This window comes from Schistocerca piceifrons, chromosome 4 (genome assembly GCF_021461385.2).
Source record: "Schistocerca piceifrons isolate TAMUIC-IGC-003096 chromosome 4, iqSchPice1.1, whole genome shotgun sequence".
NCBI classification, from domain to species: Eukaryota; Metazoa; Arthropoda; class Insecta; order Orthoptera; family Acrididae; genus Schistocerca; species Schistocerca piceifrons.
In genome coordinates this window covers 131,695,873-131,721,357 of record NC_060141.1, presented here as the reverse complement: position 1 = coordinate 131,721,357, position 25,485 = coordinate 131,695,873, and the positions used below count along the sequence as shown (strand labels likewise).

The following is a 25,485-nucleotide window of genomic DNA, read 5'->3' as shown; positions in this document are numbered from 1 at the left end:
AATCCACAATGACGGGTAGCCGAAAGGCACGCGTTTAAGATCACGCAGACTGGCGTGAGGTCTGGAACAATTAAAGGAGTTTATACTAGCAAATAAAGTACGTAGTTGATGTAATACTTAACTTTAATCCATAATTGGTGTACATCGCTCTTGACGGTACATTAATAACAATCTCAATATAAACTGGTAATGGCGCCTTGCTAGGTCGTAGCAAATGACGTAGCTGAAGGCTATGCTAACTATCGTCTCGGCAAATGAGAGCGTATTTGTCAGGTAGCATCGCTAGCAAAGTCGGCTGTACAACTGGGGCGAGTGCTAGGACGTCTCTCTAGACCTGCCGTGTGGTGGCGCTCGGTCTGCAATCACTGACAGTGGCGACACGCGGGTCCGATGTATACTAATGGACCGCGGCCGATTTAAAGGCTACCACCTAGCAAGTGTGGTGTCTGGCGGTGACACCACACTGGTAATACATCCTTCACTCTCATAACTGTGCTGTCCTCAGTCTCCAGTAACACACCATCCCCAAAGTTTCCCCTTCATCTGCCCTGTCACCCATCCTGATTCACATTTCCTTCACTGCGTGCTGCTCCATCCTTGGCTTGTGTACTTGCCATCCCCCTCCCCCCCCCCCCCCCCATATTCCTAGGTGGCAAAGTGGACACCTCACTCCGAGCCGCTTGTCACCCAGCACCAATCTCTCTCCCTTCCTCCTGCCTCTCTTCCCCTCTACCTACCCCACCTAACACAACCGCCATCCCAACCTTGTCCACCTGCCAAAAGTAGCATTGGCACTGTTTATCTAACCAGACGGCACCATGTAGAGGCATAAGAGAGAGAGAGAGAGAGAGAGAGAGAGAGAGAGAGAGAGAGAGAGTGTTTCTCTTGATGACTCAATGCAGATGCTTTGCAGTGAATGGTCTCCTTTAATCCAGTGGTACTTACATATCCACATAACAAATAGATGATCTTCAACAGTGCCATCTGTCCTCATTCCATGACACTATGTGGATATTTGCAGACAGTGTGGTGATCTACAGTGGTACTTTTCTGCTTTTGACCACTGTAGGTTCTTCACAGATGCAGCACATGTACCTAGTAGTGATGATGGGTCAAAAGCATCTAATTGGTAGGACTGCAGAGTGGAATTCTTTGTATCAAACTAATACTTTTCTGTTTAAGTAATGTCTTAAAGCCTGTAGCATCACAGCAGGAACACCAATGTAGGAGATTTAACTGAAGTAGCAAACAGTTCCTACATGGATGCAGCAGTTTCAAGACTGTAGTCCGCATCATTCAGGATGTAACTGTCTGAACTTCGGTGCAGAGCAATGAAATATCTACTTTCAGTTCTCTGATCACAAGTGCAGTGGTCAGCTAACTGTAAAATACTGCTATTGCTGAAGACTGCTGGAGATAAGGAAATAAAATATCAGAACAAGAGGTTCCATTATATTAAAATGTGATGTGGGATCACCTAACTTGATGACAATTATGGATAGGATTTCCTCAGATCCTATTTTTGTAACAAAACATACAGCAAATGCATTTGAAGCTATTAATGCATGGTATGTTGTCCTCTTTAGAATAAAAAGATGTGCGAGCATGGCATACACAAATGACTCCTAAAATAATAGGACCAGCTGAATGAAAGTTACTGCTATCATGTTGGAACATATTGATCCTCACATAAAGATGCAATTCACTGGAAAATGTACAAATACTTAAACATTCCTTAAGGATCAAACAGCATCAGTACCTTCTGGTAAAATTTAGTTAATCATACACATATGCTTACACTTTCATAACTTCCAGTTTATTCACCTTCGTAGTTTGAAAGGCGATTACTTTGCAGAATATGGTTATAGTGGTATATACAGGAATATACATTATAGCTTGATGGACAATAGTGAGGATACTATTAATGACACCATCATGATGGAGAAGTGATGACTGTATAGCAAAGAACTTGGGGAAGCTGTTTAGCTGCAGCACAGAAAGATTAGTATGCTTTAGTCCCTGCAAAACTGGTCACAGTCTGTCCTAATCAAATGCTTCGATGCCTTATTGCTGAGAAAGACAATTGCTTGTAGACCTTTTCATTAAAAAATATTTTCTTCCACTGTTTGTTTTCCAAGTGGATCTACCATGGACTCAAAATATCTTAACTTAGGCTATCTCATGCCTCAGTTCTCCCAGTGTCTGCCAGTAACTAGCCATATAAAAGACCTTCATGAACTGCAGTATCCAAGAACAAGAACAATGTCAATTTCAATGATCTTATTTCAGTTGCTCTTCTTTTTTCCCCTAAAAATGGAAAGAATGGATTGCTACTCACCAAACAGAGGAGACAATGAGTTGCAGACAGGCACAGTGGAAGAGAATTCTAGAAATATTTAGCTACCAGACTAAATCCTTCATCAGAGTAGAACACACACACACCTCCACATGAGGACAATTCACACATGAATGAGCACTATCATCTCCGTGAGCCTGATCAGACTTTAGTGTATTGAGATAACAGTGGTCATGTGTGAGTGAGTTGTGCTTGTAAGAATGTGTGTGTTTTCTATCTGATGAAGGACTTAGCCTGAAAGCTGAATATTTCGAGAGTTCTTTTTCATTGTGCCTGTCTGCGACCCAATGTCTCCTCTACCTGATGAGTAGCAATCTACTCTTCCTGTGTTGTTGTTATTGCATCTTGGGTTCACCACTGTTTGAAAGACAAATTCATAAAACGCCAAAAGCGTATCAGAACTATGACATATTAACACGACAGTGCTCAATGCACACTTTGTCATATCTTAATGGTCAAAGTTGCTCGGCACTCAAAATGACAACATTGTTCAAGATTCCACTTTCATTTTGTCTAGTAAATGGAACTCCACAACTTACAGACTCTACACAAAGTGTTAAAATCACAAAGACACAGAGAGACTTTCCAGTATTGAACTTCAGCAATTAAAGTCCCAGTACTGCAGCAACAGGAACACTTAACAGAGATGACACAAAGATCTTAGCCTCCCTCTCTTTTTGTAACATTCATTCTGCTAACCTGAGCTATTCTGGTAACAACTTTCTTCATGATCACGATAACAAAGATTCTATGTCTTCCTGTGCATTTCTATGAAAACAACATCAAACTAACTGCCATTCTTTTCAAATTATAGATTTCAGCTTTGACTGTCAGATCTGGATGCCTCAGTTGGTATTTTCATATTACTCAGAGAATTCTATGTTCTCCCAAACCAAATCCCTTGTGAATTATAGGCACTGATAAACAATAAGGCACTTTTAAACAACTAAAGGTCCATGTTGGAATACAAACAATAGAATGAAAAATTATCCTTTTCATAATACTGTTAATAAGACCCTTTTTAAATATAAATTGGACAATTATGACCCCATAGCTTAAATTTCAAATAGACCCTGTTATTAAATTTAATCATAAATAAAGGTTAATACAAAAGTACATCGATACAAATGGCCATTCAAATTGTAATGCTGTATCACAAATGTAATCGAAGGAGCAACTAAAGCAAACCAAATGTGCACGTTACTTGAAATTAAGCCCCACAAGAAAAATCCATGGTAAAACATCTCTTGAGTGTGATTATGTAAGCATGGACAATGAACGAACACTCCTTTCCAGCTACAGCAGATGTACACATGGATAGAAGCTGATGGAAGCTATGGTGCTCAAAACCAGGCATTTTCTAATATACACACAAATTTTCATAATGTAGGCAAAATGAATTCTGAATATAATGTTTGAAAGATGTACTCACGTCTGGTGTGGTGGTGAGAATCTGCCATTTCCAGCTGGCTTGGGTGAGGATGGTGACAGGGCTTCCCTTTCTTGGGTTCCATGGCTGGCAGTTGATTGAGTAGAAGCTGATTCTTGGCTGTTTCCCACTGGCAATGTTAGGGGCAATCGCTGAAGTCGAGCCTTTGCTGGCATTGAAACAGTTCCACTAATTCTTTCGGACTCCAGCCTGTCACTGTGAAGAGGAGCTGCTAGCTTTCCATTCACTACTAGCTTCTGTGTGGAGCACCTAGCAGACGACCGCCCATCAGTATTCGTAATTTGACCACTGGAACTTGAAGTCCTTTCCAGTTCACTCTGACAGGTTATTTCAAATGGTTTTAATGGCTGAGGTCTTGTGTACATTCGGCTACTGTTTCTGTAAATGGGAGTACTGCTTGTAGAGCTGTGCTGGCTAAAAGGAACAACATTCTTTGTGGTAGGATATTTATGGTGTTGTGTACTACCTTCACTAAACCTCTGGGTTAAATCACTACTGTCAAAAGACTTTTGTGGCATGTTAGTCACATCTTGTCTGTGCCTCTGCTGAAATCCATTGTCAAAACTTCTGGAACTAGTAAGATGCTTGGTCTCTGCATTTCTTGGGTTATTATGTTCATGGTATTCTCTTTCGAAATGTCCCTGCATTTGCTTGTTTGTATCAGACTGATGCTGATGAACTATGTTATTTTCCTGCATTCGGGAAATGGGAGAAACTGAGTCTCCACCACTGCTGTGCAGGCTCAAAGAAGAATGAGAGGTCTTCTGTTGTGAACTTAGATTTTCAGAAGATTTCAATAGCCTGCTATTGGATACTTTCTGCAATAAACTATCACCTTCAACAGATTTATTTCCTGTGCTACTACTCCTTAGGTGTTTATGATGAACTGTTTCTTGGTCCAGTTTTCTTGGAGAAAGCCTGCTATTGATTTTCAGAAGGCCACTGTCATCTGGCTTTTCATGTGGACTGTTCAGGTTAACTACTTTTCTTTGATTCACTGCACAGTCATTTAGTTTCTGTACTGAACAGTTGCATTCAGTATTTACATTGGCACTATTATCAACCTTATGGTTGATCATTGTATTTTCAGCTGAAATTCTATCACATATTTCTGCCGCTTTATGCACAGTGTGTTCACTCGATGCAGGGAATTCGTGGTTAGGCAGTGTACCATGTTTGTGGCACCTGTCATTAGATCTCTGTGAAGTGTACCTGTTGTGTGAAGGTCTCTGCACATGACTTTCTGGGTACATGTTGTCCTGCATTGCCGTTCCTGGATTTTTTGAAGAGAAGTACCGATACTCGTGATTTCTGGGAAGTGTTGTATTACCGTCACCATTATACCTGTGTGGAATGTAACCCATTTCAGAATACCTATGAATTATGTCAGAATTTCTGTAGTTCTGGAAATCATTTTCAATATTTCTGTGGCTTGTGGGACTCATATCAGAGCATTTCTGTGGAAGATTTGTTTCACTATGTCTCTGAGATGCCCAGTGGCTCTCTGCATACCGTGGTAATGAAGATGTACTTCCCTGTTGTCTCTGTGGATGTTCAGAATACCTCTGAGACCTGTAACTGTCATGAAACCGTGACCTGAAATTGTAATTATCAGACAGTCGTTGGGAAAAATGGCCATGATATTTTTCTGATGAGTGTCCATTTTGTAAATAAGTATGATTACCAGTGTTATTTTCAGAGTGTTTCTGTGAAACAGCAAATGATGTACAGTTCCTATTATTTACAGCACCATCACCTTGTTTCAAATGCTCTGAGCTATTATATGCTTCTGCCGAAATGACATGAGCTGAACTGTTGTCCGTATGATGCCTCTGACAAGAAGAGCTGCAGGTTAAATGAACATGTCCACCTTCTACTTGCTTGTCATTGCACATCTTACCACTGCTGGAAATTTGGGCCTTGCTAGGTCTTTCAGGAATCCTCACTTGTTCATTTTCAGCACTGGGTTCGTGGTACTCAGAAACACTGTCTCCTGGAGCTTGGTCTTGTGGCCTGGAAGATGATGGTAATGGACTTCCCTCCACAGGAGGAAGGTCAGCTGGTGGCGGTGGTAAGGGATCATCACAGGCAAAAACTTCATCTTCTACCATTGGGGGAGGAGATGGTGGAGGCAAATCTGGGCTCGGCAGACGGTCTTGAACGGGACGAGGAAATGCAGAACGCAAATGTGGTTTCTTTGGTGGTCGTTCAGGCACCCAATCATCGACAGAAATTGATGGGCCCATTATTAGTGGTCCTAGAAGGTCAGTCGATAGCGAACCACAACTGGAACTGAAAAGAAAAAAATATACATAAAACAATAGAAACTCCAGGTTGGAATATCAACAATGTAGGAGAAAGTAGATTGCTACTTACTGTAAAGCTTACATGTTAAGTTGCAGACAGGCACAATTAAAAGACACTTATACATAAGCCTTCAGCCACAGCCTTCGTTAGAAAAATAAAGACAAAGACCCATTGTTCATTTACCCAAGCAGGCATACCTCATGTACACATGACCATCAACTCCAGCAGTTCTCACCAGAATCCAAGCTGCCAGAATCGGGTGTTGTGTGTGTGAAGTGTACTTGCTTATTTGAATGAATGGTGAGTGTTTCTATTTTTTTTTTTTAGACGAAGGCTGTAGCCGAAAGCTTATGTGTAAGTGTTGTAATTGTGCCCATCTGCATCTTAGCATATCACCTTCACACACATACTTTACATAGATTATTTTTAAATATTATAAAATTTCATTGTAGATTCATACATTTCTAATACAGTATCATATGTTTCTAATACAGTAAAGTAATATTTTGGTCCCTTCCTTCCTAATTTGGGAAAAATTGCAGCTGGTCCACACACACATACTATAAAAGAGAACTGAATCACAAGCTTTGAGAATTTTTAAAATAAATTACTAATATGTAAGATTATTACTTCTAAATCATTTTCTAATTCTTTAGTGCTTCCAATCCAGGGACAAAATGAGATTTATCTCTTCCTAATATCCGCATGTCATAACATTATTTTTATTTATTTCCTATCTTTCCCTTCCCTAATAATCCAAGTTATACAAAAATAAATTAAAATAAAAAAAAAATTGAAAGCAGAGATCTGGCTATGTTTCTCAGTTCACTTTTCTACTGGTTCAGTTGTATATAGTTCAATGACTTTCTCAAATACTGTTGATCTTAACTTTTTGCTTTCATTTTATATTATATAACATAATGGATCATTCTGTGGAAGAGTCTTACATAACTTCATCTAACTGCATTTGCACAGAATAAAACTCCTTGTCACAAAACTACAACACCCACAAGCACAGGCATCAACGAGTGCTGCTTAATCGCAGTGGTGTCTTTGGTCATTATTTGTTTGTGGATATGTCTCCCATGTTCATAAATGAAAAATTGCAGCAGCTACAATATAATGTTGAAATATGTCAGAGATATGGGGTACCTATCTACAAAGTTGCTGCTCCCACTAGATGCAGTTACATTAGAGTAGTGTGAATGGAGATAAAGGAAGTGATGTGAAAGGACCACATAGACAGACATGAGTTAATGAATGTGGAAGTTTTGAAAGCCTGTATTCTAATATGCTGCTCAGAATAAAGCTGTCCTCTCTCAGGTTGTTTGTTTTCAACACCATAGTGCGTTAGTATGAGTTTGGGAATATGAAACACTTATGCCATCTGTCTGCATTTTATAATAGTGCCCTCTGCAGCACATGTATGTGATATGACTACCACTATACTGGTTGCCATGATATAAAGCTGTGTATGCTGAAGGTATTGTGTTAGAATTATTTTAAGTAGTAATACATACCAACATATTGCTGCTTAAATCTGGGAGTCTATCAACAGATCAACTGCTACAACATGTTCAAGAGGGTTCTATACCGAAGGAGAAGATTTTGAGTGACTTAAATCTCAAAATATGATCTTACCAAACCACATTCAGCTCACGCAAATAAGTTGCGGCATTTCTGTACTTCACATGCATGAACATTACAGACCGACCGTTTGTTTATGGTGTTACCTGATGCATGCATTTGATGGCAGAGCAATATTGTGCAGCTGATGTATTACTGCACATTGCAAAGGGAAACTGCTCACACTATAGGGCAGTACTGCCATACATTACAAACAGTAAGCATTCCTAAGGCATACCGACAGTGAACTATTGAACTGCAGTGCTGCCTCTTTCTAGCAGTGAACACCTATTGGGGGTATCTAGTGGAAATAGCAAAAACCACCCACCGTGACTGACAAGAAACGAGTCTCCCAACACTGCAACACAAGAGATAACACTATGAGTTTCATGAGCCAGATGAATATGTTCAATGTTTCTATGCTGGAATAGGAAATGAGACACTGTCAGAATGGCCTGCAGGTAACCATAGAAGAGATAAACATACTACATGATTCAATACAGGACTTACTTGATTACACTGAATACAAGGTTGAAACATAAGCTTGCAAGGACTATACAGACAAATGAAAATTTGCTATCTGAACGGTAGATGTCAAGCTGCCTACCATCAAACTACATCCTTTTTCAGATGACAAAGACACATGGGTTTCATTCTGAGAGCAGTTCACAGCTTTCACCAACAAAAATCCAATGGGACTGTTTATGAATAAGCACATATTCCTCTGTGGGTGTCTAGATGGGCCACCCAAGTATTTGGTAGATGGGATTGTGTTGCGCCTGACACATCACATACTTATCTGAGAGTGCTCACCCACAGACTGCTATATGCATTCGCAGAAGAAATTTGCAGACATTGGCTTATCCATGCACAAAGGCAAAAGATTCAAGACAGGTCTCTTACACATCTTATGGAGTTCCAAACAAAAAGGTTGAATGAACCATCACTGCATTCCGCAGTAGAATTATGGCTCTGTGTGTCTACTTTTCATGTGAAGATTAAAATGAAAGTGACAAAAAGAGAAAACAATAACATTCAGAAACTTTTTGTGTGTACTGCGAGGAAGGATGCACAGGTGCCAAGATTGAAAAAAAAGTTGTCAGCTTACAGGTTATAATGCATATCCTGAAGAAAATGAAATGCTGCTTCTTATGCTTTAGACGTGACCACAACAAAAATCAGTGTTTTAAATGGAGAAAGGCATCCTATGCACAATGTAAGGAGGAGTACCACATTTCCATCTGTAATAGACACCTCCAGACAGTGAACAAGATTGAAATGATGACCTCCAACTTCAAATACCTGCAACTGCTCATGGAAGTATCAGAGGACCAACTGGTAGGAGTGACACCAAGCCAGTCAATCTTTCTAATTCAATGTCACTGAAACCACAACTCTGGAGATAACGACCTCTGTGTCATCCTACATTTCATCCCACTCAACAAGTAATGTCCATTTAAATAAGATGGGATACTCCATCAACATTCATATATCAGTTACAATGTTCGAAAGCAGCAATAAATTCCCACATCAAGTAACAATACCATAAGGTGTAGATGACATGGCCTTGAGGGTGGGTACACAGCTGGCAGATCCAAGAGAAGGCTCTAAAGATCTCTCTATTCCAGTCTTGATTGGAGTTAATTACTACTGGAAAATTGTGACCTCAGAAAAACCAATTAAAGTGTCAGTTTCATTGGTTCTTTTCCCACAATATTTGGGTGTGTTCTTAGTGGAAGCAGAACTGGAATTACGGTTAACCAGCCAACCAACTTCATTGAGGGTAGGTTCAGTGAAATGCCTAACGATTCACTGCACCACTTTTGTGCCTTGGAGACAACTGGCATAACACAGCATCAAGACTCAGCATTGACACCCATGCACAACCCTGTCTCACAGGAGTTCCAAGAGTCATATCATGTGGAGAGTAGTCACAGAGTTGTATGGCTACCTTGGAGGAAGGTTATTCTTTTCTCCAGCAACTTCAATACTGCTGAAGCACATCTTTGTACCTTATGAAACAAGTTGCAATGGAATGAAGAAATGAAGCTCATTCATCACGGGGACATGTCAAGCCATATTAAGAGGGACCAGGTACAAAACAAGTTGAGTCAAATGAAGAAATGAAGCTCATTTGTTGTGAGAACATGTCATACTACATTAAGAGGGCTCAGACAGAAGTTGCACCTAAGGACTATACAATTAGATACATATTTTACCTGCCATACCATGCAGTCAAGAAACACAGCATTGAAAAAATCAAATACAGGATCATGTTCGACATGACATCACAAGATGCAGACTACCCAGCTTTGAATGATGCCTTAGAAACAGGACCTAATTTACTGCCAGACAACTTCATAACCTTGTTAGGATCCCACAACTTCCAACAGGACTACAGTATGATGTGGACTAAGTGGTACCTGTATCACCATAGATGATGTGAAAATGTATTGCTTCAAACATTTGCCATTTGGACTTCCACCGAGCCCATTTCTTTTCCAGCAATTATGAGGGAGCATCACTAAACAATGAAAAATATCCACAAATGTCAGTACTCATAGAGAAGTCTGCATTCGTGGATGATTTTGCAGCTAGTGTGAGGCTGCAAGTGTTTATTATGAACTGACAGCTCTCTTCCTGCAAATAAGGCTTCTGCTTTCCAAACTGTTTACTAATTTGAAAGACCTGAAAGCAATATGGCATGCCAAAGCCCTTGGAACCAAGTTTGCAGAGTGAGTCTTGGGAATCAACAGGAAAACATGAGCTTAATCTGTCTCCACTGACGACCAAAAGATAGCTGAACACCTGACTGACGATTTGGCTACTTAGAAAAATGTTCTTCAAGCAGCAACTGAATTTTATGATCCTCTTTATCTGGTCACACCCAATGAGAGAGCTGCTAAACTAATATTCCAAGACATGTGACTATAGTATCTTGCATGGGAGAAAGTTTTGTCTGTAAATTTTGCACATAATTGACACTCTTGGGTTTTAAAACTTGACTGTTTGTCACCATTGCACATTCACAGAAGAATATGTATAACATGCACAAGTGACTCTGCAGCAGTGTGTAGGTTCTGCATGCATCTGAAAGAGCTTATGGTGCCTTTTTTTGTATGGTCAACTGGTGAAATTGGTTACACAGCACATATTGTTTGCACCTTGGCACCAATCAAAGAAAGTACCTTACTTAGGTTGGAAGCGCTTGCCACACTAGTGAGCTCACAATTCTTTCTTTACTTTTGTAAGGTTTGGTGTTAAAAGAGCTACTCTGAGGACTGACTCAACAGTTGCCTTGGAATAAGCACGAAATTACAAAAATGTATGGGAAGCCTTCATTTGTAATAGGGTGACAAAAATACTGACCTGCATTACACCCAGTCAACAGAGGCACTGTCCTGGAAATCAAAATCCTGAAGATCTCCTCACATGGTGACTAGAAGCAGATCTGCTAATAATGCTTGACATCTGGTGGTCTGGTCCAACATGGCTTTCAGAAGACAAGCACACGTGGTCACTGGATATACCAGATTGACCTATATTAATGCCAGAGGCCAAACATCCAAACAAATGTCACTATGGTCACTATCACTGAAGCCTTATTCAACACCACACATTCTGTTCATACTGCTGAATACTGCATATTACTGCTGTTGTTATTTCAATTTATTGATATCACACAGAACAATCTGTGTGCTCTGGAATAACAAAATGCCTGTACATGTTAGATCAGAAGAATTCAAGATGAACTATTCACTGTTGAACTATCTGGTTTGTGTAAGGGGGTACAGTTACACAAAGCATCAAAGATTGCTCAACACAACACTTTCCTGTCTGATGGTGTGATTTGGCTCAGTGGTGGGTTCCAATGTGCAGCATTGCCCAGCTGAGACAAGCATACAATTATCCTGGATGGATGTCACTTCATGGAGCTTCTGATCAAACATACACATGTAAGACTTCACCACCTCGGTGTACACATTGTGCTAGGAGAGCTGCACAAAGAGTTTTGGATACTGTATGTACAACATGATGTTAAGAGAAGTCTTCACTCCTGGCTGCCCTGCAAGATAATACACATATATGAAGAAATGGAGGTTCCAGTACAACTGGACAGAGTTCGACCTGCGTGACAGTTTGCGGTAACAGGCATTGACTTCACTTGCCCATTAATGGTAAAATTGAACACCAAACCAAGCAGTCAAACATGGTTCAATTCACATGTGCCACAAAATGTGCAATTCATGTTGAGCTTGTCACTGATATGTCCACTGATAGATTCCTGATGACAATGCAGCATTTTGCAGGACCCAGAAGCCTACCACTCACTGTTTATTCAGACAATGCTACAACATTCCATTCAGCAAATACAGAACTGTCAGAGCTCTTAAAAACATTGAGCACACTGACATACTGTGGTACTGTGCCCACCATGGGGTATCCTGGAAGTACATACCACCACGGTTGGCTTGGTGGGACACTGGTGAAATTTAACATAGGTTCTATAAAGCTTTGCTTGAGGAAGGTGTTTCATCGCTCTCAGGTGGGTGCAGAGAATCTAAACACCATTTTGATAGCGACAGAAGCTGCAACAGATTAGAGACCCATCACTCAAGGTGAGAGTGATATGATGCTGACACACGGTCACTTCCAACATGGCAGCATACTGGTAACTATTCTATGTTGGACAGAACCAACAACTCTGAAGGATCTTGCCAAGTTGCTCAGACTGAGACAAAGGGTCAATGAGGGCGTTTTTGACATAGATGGAAAAATGAATACCTCTTCTCTTACTACTAAGAAGCTACCATGAGGTGATGGATATCAGTCAAGAAGAGAAGCAATAACTGTTCTGCTGCAGGAAGATATCAAATCGTGGCACTTCTGAAAGAATGCAGTGGTGGAAGAGGTGTGCCATGGCAGAAACAACAAAATAAGATGCACCATTCTCCAGCTGTCAGATGGAACAAAGATCTGTTGATCAGCCTAGCTGGTCATTCCCCTTGACATCAACCAGAGTGGGAAATAAGAGACTCTTACACTATCTGTTGGCATTTTGTAGCAAGCAACAGACTGTGCTGCCCTCTGCAGCATGTGTATGTGGTGTGCCAACAACTGTAATGGATACTTTGAAATAAAACAGTATCCTATGAAGTTACTGTGTTTGAGTTTCTTTAAATAGTAGTAAGTAGTTGTATGCCTGATCCTTTTGGATGTGGCAATCCCTTGCCTTCCTACCATGTAATGCAATTACTAAAATTGTTGTAGGGGGATCTACAGTAAAAAAATCTTGAGTAATAGGAAAATTTTGGGACCAACTAAAGACAAAACGCATGGATCTGTGGTCACATCTTATTTTATTAGATCAGACCAGACCACAAACAAAAAGTAAGGGCAACTTGGCAGTCTGGCATCAAGTGTTCCACTTTTGGTTCCACATAATATGTGTAATATTTTTTAAATAATTTTAAGCATCTGTTAAAAGAAGAGATGCTCTAAAGTAGAACTGATAAATGAAGAGGCATACAATGGTTTAATTAAGTGAATACACAGTCATGTAAAGAAAGAATACTGGAGGAAAAGGAAACAAGTGAGAAGGAACTGAAAAATTCATAGTGCCCCTATGAAGAAAATAATAATTAAGAGATATTAATCAATGTTGGCACCTGCTATTACATATGAAGCTGCTTTATATACATGGAGCTGAAGATGTGAAACTTCCTCAAATTAAATGAATTCATTTACCTGTGTTGATGCCTTGGCCCATCTTTCAAGTTGCCAGCTTCATTTATGATTATTTCTCTGGTAGCTGCCATCTGAAAAGATATAACATACTAAGTTTACATTGAAGTTCTTCTCTCTCCCTCACCCCCATTCTCTCCCTCTTTCTCTCCCTCTCTCAAAATTAAATAAGTATGGGAATGTTGGTTTGAAAGAATAATTTTTGTTATAATCTAATGAAATGAACTTCAGTATACAATGCATTTTAGAAATTTACAGGACAGTTATGTTGTATTGTCAAATAGTGTACTCTTATAATGTGAGGTACATTCTCTGGTGTTGGCAATTATTTAATGTTCCACATAATACATGTGTATGACTAGATAATAAATTAATGAATGGTACAAAAGCTGAGCAGGCCTTAATGTTAAATTCAGAATGCACATATGTGTGTCTTGTTCTTCTGCACTCTCATTTAGTGGAACTAAATCTTTTCCATACATGAACATAAGTTCTCTGATGATCTGATGTTATCTTCTCTGTTGATCAGGTACATAAAATTGTCAGTGAGATGTAGTATGGTGGAAATTACCACTGATTTCATTCATTTTTGTAATGTGTCAAATATAAACTTCACCATGAATACAGTAAGGCAAGTTACACTGAACAGATGGCAGTGACTGACATAGTAATGAATGCTCATCAAGATAATAACTTCATAGCCTTATCAGTTCCATTGAAATGATATGCAGTATTTAAATCTTGTACACTGCTTCATTTTTAATTAGTGTTGTTGGTAATGAATTCTTGGCATGTAGTGATCGAAAGTCCATCTTCTTCAAAGCCGTAGAATTTGACAATGGCTCTGGGTCAATGTTTGTATCACCATTGAAATCTTCTCCCATGGAGTTAATGTTGATTCCTCCTCTTTGCCAACAATCAGTTCATCTTCACATAAGTCCACATAAGTATGTTTGGGCTCAAAACTGTCATGATAGGCTTTTGAATAGCCTGTACAGCTTACAAAAATCCTTTCTTTGCTTTTATGAAAAAACTTTCCTTCATTTGATGATTTAGCCAGGATGCCAGCCTTTCAACTAAATTTACGAATACGAGATAGGTTAGGTTTTCTCTTCAGCCACTTCTCATATGGAGCTCCACCAGACAGCCCTTCAGTTAAGCAACAATTTCTGATGTAGTTAGTAGTGTTGATAGCTTCAGCCCAAAATGATGGTGGTAGTCCTGACTAACAGCATGCGGTGAGCAATTTCACCTTTGAACAGTTCTTTCATTCAGTGACATTATTCTACTGCAATGTGTATGGAAATGTTAGGCACTGCTATATTTCTGCCATTATGATGACGGAGACCACTCTTTCATTGCAGTACTCCTTACCATAGCCTGATTGAAAATATTTAATTATATGACCAGTCCTTCAACTGGGTTCCTGAATCCAAAAAATTTATCGACAACTTCTCCTTCACATCGAAGCAAGTGGACTTGACATCATCTATTGTGGTCATCTATAAAGGATACCAAAACTTTTGCACCACCTCGAGATTTTTCTTTCATTGGTCCACAGGTACCAGAGTGGATTAACTCCTTAAGTTCATTTGAGTTTCCTTCTCATTTGGTGAAGGGAGTGGACATGATTATTCCTTTAACGTATGTAACGCATCTATTGACATCGACATCACTGAATTTCAAACCTGTCATACTCACCTTCGAGCATTTTGATCATATCTTTTGAGTTCAAGTGGCCTAATTGAACATGCCAGATTTGCATATAACTTTTCATAACTTTTGGCTTGGAAAAGATGCTTGCCTTTGTACCACTTTATTAAAAAAAAGTGTTACCCTCTCTCTCTCTGCAGTCATACTGATTCAACCATTATTACCTAGTACATCTGCACGAGTTTTATCAAATGTAACTGTTTCGTTATTGTCCTCAACTTTTGCCACTGAAATGAGATAAGTTCAGAGTTTTGGCACATATAAAGAGTTTTTCAGTGTTATGGAGTTGGTGCCACTGCCTGTGGTTGAGATGCATATGTCACCTTTAGCTGTTACTTTTGTAGCACTACTGTCTGCAAGCATTAAATTCTCTTGCATTTCTGTCACATGTGTGAACACTTTTGGATCATTGCATGTGTGGTAAAAGCACTTGTCTTCTTTGTGTCCCTTCTCATTACAAAAGTTGCATCTGTATGTTGAGGCAATTTTCGCTTGTTTCTGCATCCTTGCTTTGTATTATTTCAAGGTTTATAATTTTAGTATCTCTACACCTGGTAGATTGTCATGGGATTCAATAGCACATCCAGAATTGTAGTAGTTATCTGAAAGACTATAGTGCAGAATTACTGACGACAGATCAATGTTTATGTTAACATCCATTGCTTGAAATTCATCCACAGCATCAAAGAATTAACTAAGTTATTGTGTTGTCATCACTAAGCTGCCAAGCAGCATTGCTTTATGAACAAGTCTTTTGATTGAATAGGCTGTTTCGAGTTTAATTCATACCTAGTGTAATGTAGTGCAGTTCTTTACTTGCTTCAGCTCAGTGGCCTGATGTATGAAATCAGGTCTTCTTTCACTATGTCTCCCACTAGCTACGCTTTGTCTGCAGCTTCTGCCGCAACAAGAACTTCATGTTCACCAGACACTGCAATTGTGTTAAATCTCCAAATACATATCCCGTGTGTCATTTTTGAAAAGCAGAGCTTCACCTTGTATTCTCCATGTATCATAAATCATTATCATGTGACAACGTTTTTAGTTGAAATCTGTGTGCAGCAATGCGGCAAATTTGTCATTTTAATGAACTTTTTAAATTCTTTACATTTAAGATGTCTCAGTCTGGCACACATGTTTAATCTGCCAGCAAGTTTTGTATACATTGTCTAGCTATATTAATTCTGAACCATTAAGCTTCCCCATAACGAGTAACTATACCACAGGCTAAAAGCCAGAAAAGATAGAAGGTTGCAATGGCTGATACTCACTTCTACATAAGAAACTCCATTCTTTGCTGCTGATTAGTTTTATTCTGAATCATGCTATTCTTTGCCAGTTAGTTAAGTTCCACCTTGTGGGTTGTTACTTGTGAACCAAACAGTATCAGTAAGTTAGTGACGTGTTCCACATACAGCATACTAAAATCTTAAAAAAAGAATACTTGTATCAAAGTGGCTATCACGTTCTTAAGCATATGTATTGTCACCTATACGGGTATATTAATTTTGTTCTTCAGATTTGTAGTGGTTAATCTATTTCCATTAAATTCAGGAGTTCCCTGCAAGCATACAGCTGCATTTTTTGTACTGCGATATGTCAGTGTCACACATCAGGTATTATGCATGAGGAATATACAAATGCTGTAATGTTCCATTTTCTTCTCAGCAAATTAGATTTTGATAAAACTCTCTAAAAAAATACCTTTACTGCTACAAAGTGTGCAGCAGTTCTGCTGTTTTCTCCATTAAGTCCATAAGTATAGTTTATGAGTGAGCTTGTAGCATACTTTAACTGCCCGAATTTGCAAAATGAGTCTAACAAAGATCAACAGTCAGATTATTGGCCTGAGCTAAAGTCACAGATTCTCATGAGACCTATTTCTCCAAAGAAATTCCAGCTTGTGTTCTCCTGAACTGCAGAATTCATCCTATGGGCTTTGTTGAACAAACCTCCAGTGTGACATCACTATGAAATAAAGAATATCAAAACAGTTGCATGAGTTGTGATGAAGGAGAGAAAATAACCAAAGGATCCTGCCATACTTAGGTTATCAATGCATATTAACATACATACAAACAAGTACAATATCAAGAAAGTTAAAATGTATGACAAACAGAAAATATAAAATAAATCAATGAGTAATTTTGGTGCCAACTACAAAAATTGCTAGAAAATTGTGCTTTTGGGACTTTTCAATAGACATGAAAGCTAAATCCATACTGAAATCACAGAGTTACATACATTTATTCAAGAACTGTATATTGCGTCACAGCAGAAGATTCAAACAGTTTTAAGCAGCTCACTTTTTGTGTGTGGACTGTATAAAAAAATAAAAAAAAAACTTATTTACAATTAAGGTACTACTGTTCCCACTTGCAAAGTGAAAACTCTTGTGAGGTTAAACCACAATCATTACAGCATATATGTAATGAAATTAACAGAAACCTCAAGTGACACACAAATGCTGATTTGTTTGAAACAGAGTCCAAATTGTGTTATGACACATCAATTCATGTAGCACACACCTGCTGACAACTCTTAACAATTATATTTCAATTTCTCCATGACTTGTAGCTACATCAGACAAGGAAAATTATGTTACCCAATTTGGCCAAGAACAGGCCAGTCAGGAGACATGTTGTAGTATGAAAGATTGAAAAGCTGGTTTCAAGGGAATGGACAGCACTAGAAGGCAACATGTGCACTCTGCAACAGGATGAACGTAGATATACAGTGAATATATACAGGACACCACAAACATGTTTAGATTCCAAAATAGTGTTTAATAAATCTGATACAAGAGAGAGAAGGAGAGAGGGAGGAGAGAGAGAGAGAGAGAGAGAGAGAGAGAGAGAGAGAGAGAGAGAGAAGGCAGTCAATGACTGTAATTCAGTATCAAGAATGAGTAGTGTTCATATGAATATAAAAGGCCAACAGTTTTCTTACAGCTGCTACCTGACAAATACTGACCTCTCTCCAGGATCCACCTGCATAGTCGGAAGCAGACGAAGCCCTTCGAGAAGACTGCATGCTCGCAGTTCGAGGTCTTGGAGGTGGCTGCGGGGGTGGTGGTGAGTGCGGGCCAGAGGGTGTAGGTGGCAACTGCTGAGCTGAAGGTGGAACAAGAGCCAGCTGTGGTTCAGAACGCCACGCTTGGCTTCGCGCTGCTGCTGCTGGCTGGGCGTGGTGCCGCTCGTAGAAAGACAGCAGAGCTTTCTTCTGGATGGCCTTAAGTGTGGGGTCCGACACCCGGTGGCGTTTCTCTGGGTCCAGGTAAGTGTACTTTGTCTGCTGCTGCAGTTGTTGTTGCTGCTGGCGTTCCAGTTCACTGATTCGCTCTGCCACAGATAGTGAAGCCTGGGTCGGAGATGACAAGGAGGCTGACCTGCAAGTGTAAATTATGTTTGTAAGCACACTGCCTATCTTCAATAAAGCAAAGTTGAGCATGTATTACCAAATTTCACTCAGCTGACATGTACAGAAGAGATATTAAGCAATTACTTGAAACTGTGCTATGACATGTCTAATTTCCGAAATGTAAATAAGGAGAAGAAAGTGAACATAAGAAAATTAACTGTTGCCTTTGCAAATAATTTCATGACTGTGTGAATTAAAAAGTGTATAAAATGACACAAATAACCATCATTTATCACAAACAGTGTGACACAACATAATTAAATACTGTATGAGCGACATTGTAATAATTCCACTGGAACTAAAATTTATATTACATTTATTCTTCCACTACCACATTCATATGTCACTCATTATCAAGTGCTACCTGTATGAAATCAAGCAGAGTTAGACTATGTTACTACATCCAGTACATGAGGTGATAATCTTTCACAAAGCGGAACAAGGAGATGCATGAATTCTTCAGAGGAAAGACAGATATTTAGAAGTTCAATTAAACAACCTGAAATTTTTCACCAGACTCATTTCACTTTCATTTATAATGCATCTTCTCTAGTCATTCTGTAAATGTAAATAATGTCATGACATTTTGGTATTTATTAGACTGGTGCACAAGTTTGTAGCATTTTTATTTTGCATGTCGGTATTCCAGTTGCTAAGGGTTTATTTATCGATTGTCATTTTTATTTGTAGTTTACATATTGTCAGTTGGAAATAGCTGTGGACACTAGAAAATAGAGTTCCAAGTGGAAAACTCAGAACATTTCCAACACGTTCTTCTGTTTGAGTTCAAGAGACGGGTGACAACAGTGGAGGCAGTCAGAAACATTTGTGCCATGTATGGCGATAATGCCATTGGACAGAGCATGCCAAGGAAATGATTTTCTCATTTCAAGGAGGATTGTTCTCACATTTGTGATTTTCCAATGACAGGAAGACCTTTGGGGTTCGATGACAATCATTTAAATGCATTAATTCACAATTACCCAAGTCAGTGTACTCAAAAACTGCAAATGTGATGATGTGTGAGCATTCCATCTTCGTGAGACATTTGCATGCAATGGGGAAGGTTCAAACATCGGCTGTATGGGAACTACAAACTTTAAGCCAAAATCACAAAAAGCAGCAGACAGCCATGTGTGCTTCTCACTGTTTGCTCATCATCAACTGGCTCATGTGACCACTCCCGTGCTGTATCATTACTGGTGACGATAAATGGTGTATTTATGCTAAAATAAGGAAAGTTCAAATGGCTCTGAGCACTATGGGACTTAACATCTGAGGTCATCAGTCCCCTAGAACTTAGAACTACTTAAACCTACTAACTCAAGGACATCACACACATCCATGCCCGAGGCAGGATTCGAACCTGCGACCGTAGCGGTCGCGCAGATCCAGGCTGAAGCGCTTAGAACCGCTTGGCCACACCGGCCGGCTAAAATAAGGAAAGAAAGGAATGATTGAGCCCAAACAAAGCAGAAACTCCCCATACAAAGAACTGCCCGCCTCCATGAAAGATAATGTTGCGCAGCTTGTGGAACAGTGATGGTGTGGTGTACTGTGAATTGCTTTTATGACATGTAACCATCACTGCTGATATTTATTTTTAACAATTGAGACGTCTTACAGACACAATCCCAGAACAATGGTCAGTAAATCTGCATGAAGTGATGCTACTTCATGATAATGCCTTCCGGCCATTCTGCTAGACTGACAAAAAACACTATACACGAGTTGAGTTGGGAAGTCATTCTGCACCCAGCTTATTCACCAAACCTTCCACCCTCAGATTTTCACCTTTTTACGCTCTGTATCAAACAATCTTCAAGGAATTTGCGTTACAGATGAAAATTCGCTCTGAACATGACTTGGCGAGTTATTCGCCTCAAAGCCAAGGATTTCTACACTTGTGGAATCGAAAAGTTACCCCACTGCTGGCAGACTGTTGTAAATAGTGAAGGAGAATTTATTACTGATGACTAAAGTCTCTGTTACGTGTATCTGTTGTATTTATTAAACTTATGAAAAAATACTAAGAACTTGTGCACCAGCCTAATATAAATTAAAAACTATACACATTTATAAAATTGGCATGCAATTTACTTAGTGTTTTTGGCTCATAGATACATATTTGGATGTGGGGTGGGGGCATCAGTGTGAGTATCAACAAATGTAAATTAGAGGAAATGTTGAACAGAATATGGGGGGAGGGGGGGGGGGGGATTATGGGTGGAGAGATTAGTGGTTAGAGTTCTGAAAAGGGGGCGGGGCAGGGGCTACAGAGTGACTATAAGGCAAACAAGTGGAAGGGGGGGGGGAGTTGTTGCGTAGGTGGAGCTATTGTCATAAGTTTGTAGATAATATTGTACTAAGTGGGCCATTAATTTAAAAAGTGTGTGCTTTGCCAGGTTCATCTGATCACTTATGAGTTGCTTCTTTTCTGTTATAGTTTTATGAATGTAGTAGTTTTCTTGTACAGTGAGAAGGTCTTCTGTTGTTGTCCATCTTTATAACTTACATGTCTGTAACTCTGGTGATAATTTTTTGTTGGAAAATATGTAGATCAAACAGCAGAACATTTGACACAAAATACAAAGAGTGTACAAGAGCATGGAACTACAGGACACAACATTAACTTTTACAATACACTTACACCACCACCACCACTACCACCACCACCACCACCACCACCACCACCACCACCAACATAAAATTACCACCAGAAATACAGACATCTCAATCTCAATGACAATCAACAATAAAACACTTCCTCACCTTAACAGATTACTGCCACATTCATTAAACCATAACAGGAAAGAAACACCTCATAAATAAATCAGATCTACGTGGTAAACCACAAACTTAATTACACTAATAGACCACTCAGTATAATATTAAGGAGATACATATGACCACAGCTCTACCAATGTCCCCGACTCACTAGAAACCCCCACTCCCCCTTCCCCCACTTAGTTCCCATTCACTGCTACCATCATCTTCTCCTACCTGCTTTTCTTATAGTCACTATCCCTCCCTTCTCCAAATCTCTGCTCAGCTGAACATCTGACACATCTCTGTAATTATACTCATGTGGCAAGAAGGAGAGAGAGAGGGGGATGACAGAGGATGCATTTGTATTTACAAGGCAGTGTTTTGATGCAGTGAACAAAATGCAGTCAGTGCATTTACTGCGGGAGACTATTAACAATATACAGCATGTTAAGATGAGACTTCTACATCTACATATTCATCATTACTCTGCAATTCACAGTTAAGTGTAAACCAGAATCACTTTCAGACTACTTCTCTACTGTCCCAGTCAAGAGCGGCATATGGAAAAAATGAACACCTAAATATTTCTGTGCATGCTCTGATTTCCATTATTTTATCATGTTGGTCATTTCTCCCTATGTAGAAGCGAGTCAGCAAAATGTTTTGGTATTCAGAGGAAAAAGCTGATGATTGCGATTTCATGGAAAGATAGCGCCACACTGAAAATTGCTTTTCTTTCAATGATTGCACCTCAAATTGCTTATCATATCTGTAACAGTCTCCTCCATTACAAGATAATGCACAATGATATGCTCTTCCTTGAAATTGTTTGATGTCTTCTACCAATTCTATCTGGTAAGGATCCCACACAGCACAGCAGCCTCTAGAAGAGGGTGGAAAAGTATAGTGTAGGCAATCTCTTTGGTAGAACTGCTGAATCTTCTAAGTGTTCAGCTAATAAAACATTGTACTTGTTCACTTTCCCCGCAACATTTTCTATGTGATGGTTATAATTGAATTCATAATTGTAATCCCTATATATTAAGTTGAATGTACAACCTTTATATTTGTGCGATATATTGTGTGACCAAAATTTAAAGGAGTTTTTTTTAATTCTCATGTGGAGGACCTTGCGCTTTTTATTAATCAGGGTCAATGGCCACTTTCTTCACCACACAGATACCTTATCTAAAAGTTTTGTAATTAGGTTTTATCTTCTGATGACTTTGCTACAATGTGTATAACAACATCATCTGCGAACAGTCTAAAAAGGGCTGCTCAGTTTGTCTCTTAATGCATTTGTAGAGTAAGAACAGCAGAAGGCTATAACGCTTCCTTGGGGAACTCCAAATACAACTTCAGTTTCACTAGATGACTTCCTATCAATTACTAAGAATTACTTTATTCGTAGCTGTATGGGGAGCAAAATAACTGATGATGGACGAAGTAGAGAGGATATAAAATGTAGACTGGCAATGGCAAGGAAAGCGTTTCTGAAGAAGAGAAATTTGTTAACATCGAGTATAGATTTAAGTGTCAGGAAGTTATTTCTGAAAGTATTTGTATGGAGTGTAGCCATGTATGGAAGTGAAACATGGACGGTAAATAGTTTGGACAAGAAGAGAATAGAAGCTTTTGAAATGTGGTGCTACAGAAGAATGCTGAAGATTAGATGGGTAGATCACATAACTAATGAGGAAGTATTGAATAGGATTGGGGAGAAGAGAAGTTTGTGGCACAACTTGACCAGAAGAAGGGATCGGTTGGTAGGACATGTTCTGAGGCATCAAGGGATCACCAATTTAGTATTGGAGGGCAGCGTGGAGGGTAAAAATCATAGGGGGAGACCAAGAGATGAATACACTAAGCAGATTCAGAAGGATGTAGGTTGCAGTAGGTACTGGGAGATGAAGTAGCTTGCACAGGATAGAGTAGCATGGAGAGCTGCATCAAACCAGTCTCAGGACTGAAGACCACAACAACAACAGCTGTAATTTTCAGACCTGTAGTAAATATTTCAGAATAGAATTCAGTCATCAGTTACAAATATATTTTTATTTCACTTTACCAGTTAAATTAATTTCTCATCTTCAGAAGCCTACAGATGTATTTGTGACTGATGAATGAATTTTATTCTGAAATTATTACTAAGAACTGTGACCTGTTTAACAGGAAATCTTGGTCCATTCAAATTTGATTATTAGGAATAGTGTTAAATCCTTCAAATAAAAGTCCTTTTGACATTCTTTCTTATAATGACAATTTGTCTGAGACATACTGTTACTACTGGTAGAGATTTGAATGAAGTTAAAAGTGCAATGTGTCTAGGTAGCAAAATATGCTGCAGTGTGTAGTAACATTGATAGCTAAATATGCAAAATCACAGAAAATGGTTAGGAAAGACAAATGGAGAGGAGGATGGCGTGTGGCAACATGAGAGCAAAAAGACTTTGTCTATTACCAGCAGTATTCTTCTGTAGAAAGAGTCTTATGGCACTACTGGCTGTAAGACAAACAAGGCAAGTTCACCTACATAATGGAATAGAATTAAAGAACTCTTTATTTGCACTGGTTGATATTTTTTTCTTTTTGAAGCACAATTGTTACTTCTTAATTGTTCTTTTTTATGGACACCAATGCGATACAGCTTGTAGATTGTGATGACCTGTTTCAGTAGTTGACAGTAAAAGAGAGTGAAACCTGTCATCAGCATGTATCTTAATCCTCTCAAATAGCCTCAATTATTCCACTTGTTTCAATGCTACCAGATCGCCATCAGCAGTGTCGCAAACATCCGCACCATGAAACATTGCAACGAGTTTATTATGGGTTTAAAGAAGGACAACAGTACACAATCTTGTAATCGCAAACTCTTTATAACTACATATTCTTCCTTTGTTGGCAAAATGAAATTTTCTTGCAAGATTCAAGACAACTATCTTTAGAGTGAGTGGCACCACAATATTACACATTAGTGACTTCTGCCAAGAAAGGGGAAGGCTATAAACAGTGTTTGTATAAATGTAATAAGAATATTGCAATCTTGAAGCACAAGTTACATATAATTTGAAATCTAAGAATTATATGTTTGTACACTGCATGGAATGAAGGTTGTTACTATTTGACACATAACTTTCTTTGATATTTGGGTGACAGGAGTTGGTCTTTAATTTGTGATAAAAGAAAAAGCTAGGAATGTGTTCAGATAGGTTGTCTGGAGATAGAAAAGTGTTCAGTTACCTGTGGGGTGGAGACGGTGGCTGCTGGGGAGAGCCCGGCGGTGGCGTTTGCTGATCACCCGGCTGCACAGTGTACGTGCTGACGGGGAAGAGGCGCAGCTTGTGGCTGTCGGCATTGCCGTTGCCTAGGTAGAGCACAGACTCAGAGTGATGGCGCTGCGGTGTCTGGACACGCGCACTGTGGGCGACGATGAGCTGCCGGTGCCGACCCGGGCCCACAGGTGGCTGTGGGGGCGGTGGTGCCGAGGAGGATGCGACTGCACTGCTCGCCACGCTCACGTCGCTCAGTGAGCCGTGCCACTTGAGTGTCTCACTGCTGGACGCACTGCCAGAGCTGGTGGTCACCACACTGTCACAGCGCCCGCTGCGGGATCCGCTCCCGCCCCCAGCGCTACTCCCGCTGTCCCGCTCTGGAGGTTCGTCCCAGGGGGCCGCTTGTGGATGTGCTGCGCTGTCTCGTCGCAGCCTGCAGTGCCCCGTATTAAACAATTAGTGTGGGATATACGTCACATGTTGACTGTTTGAGAATTGAGGAGAACAGCAAAATAATATTTTTACCAAAATTTTTAATCATGATAGAAACAGTAAAAAATATTCAAATGAAATTTTACAAGGTGATCCATCTCATATTGCTGTGTATTCCGTATAAATTTAACTTGTATGAGTTGTGCTGTAGCAGAATAGTTGAAAGTGTATTAAGTAATGTATTAAAAACAGCTGACAATTTTATTAGGTACTAAATCCCCTGATATTACAAAATTTAACCATCCAAATGAGTCTCAGACAATACTGTGAATTCAAGTGAGCAGAGTGATCGGCAAAACTAATTGTTGTTCTATCACTGTAGGTACTAGAATTTT

The 25,485-nt window shown here is 39.5% G+C and overlaps 1 protein-coding gene across 1 annotated transcript in view; it reads right to left on the bottom strand.

The window, feature by feature from the left end:
* Nucleotides 1–25,485, bottom strand: part of LOC124795667 — a 296,867-nt gene that overhangs the window by 154,255 nt on the left and 117,127 nt on the right. The window contains exons 9-12 of the mRNA XM_047259739.1: nt 24,627–25,091; nt 18,171–18,585; nt 13,488–13,558; nt 3,789–6,098 (exon numbers count right to left, since the gene is read on the bottom strand). Coding sequence (XP_047115695.1) covers nt 3,789–6,098; nt 13,488–13,558; nt 18,171–18,585; nt 24,627–25,091 — 3,261 coding nt within the window. The remainder of the gene's footprint in view (nt 1–3,788; nt 6,099–13,487; nt 13,559–18,170; nt 18,586–24,626; nt 25,092–25,485) is intronic.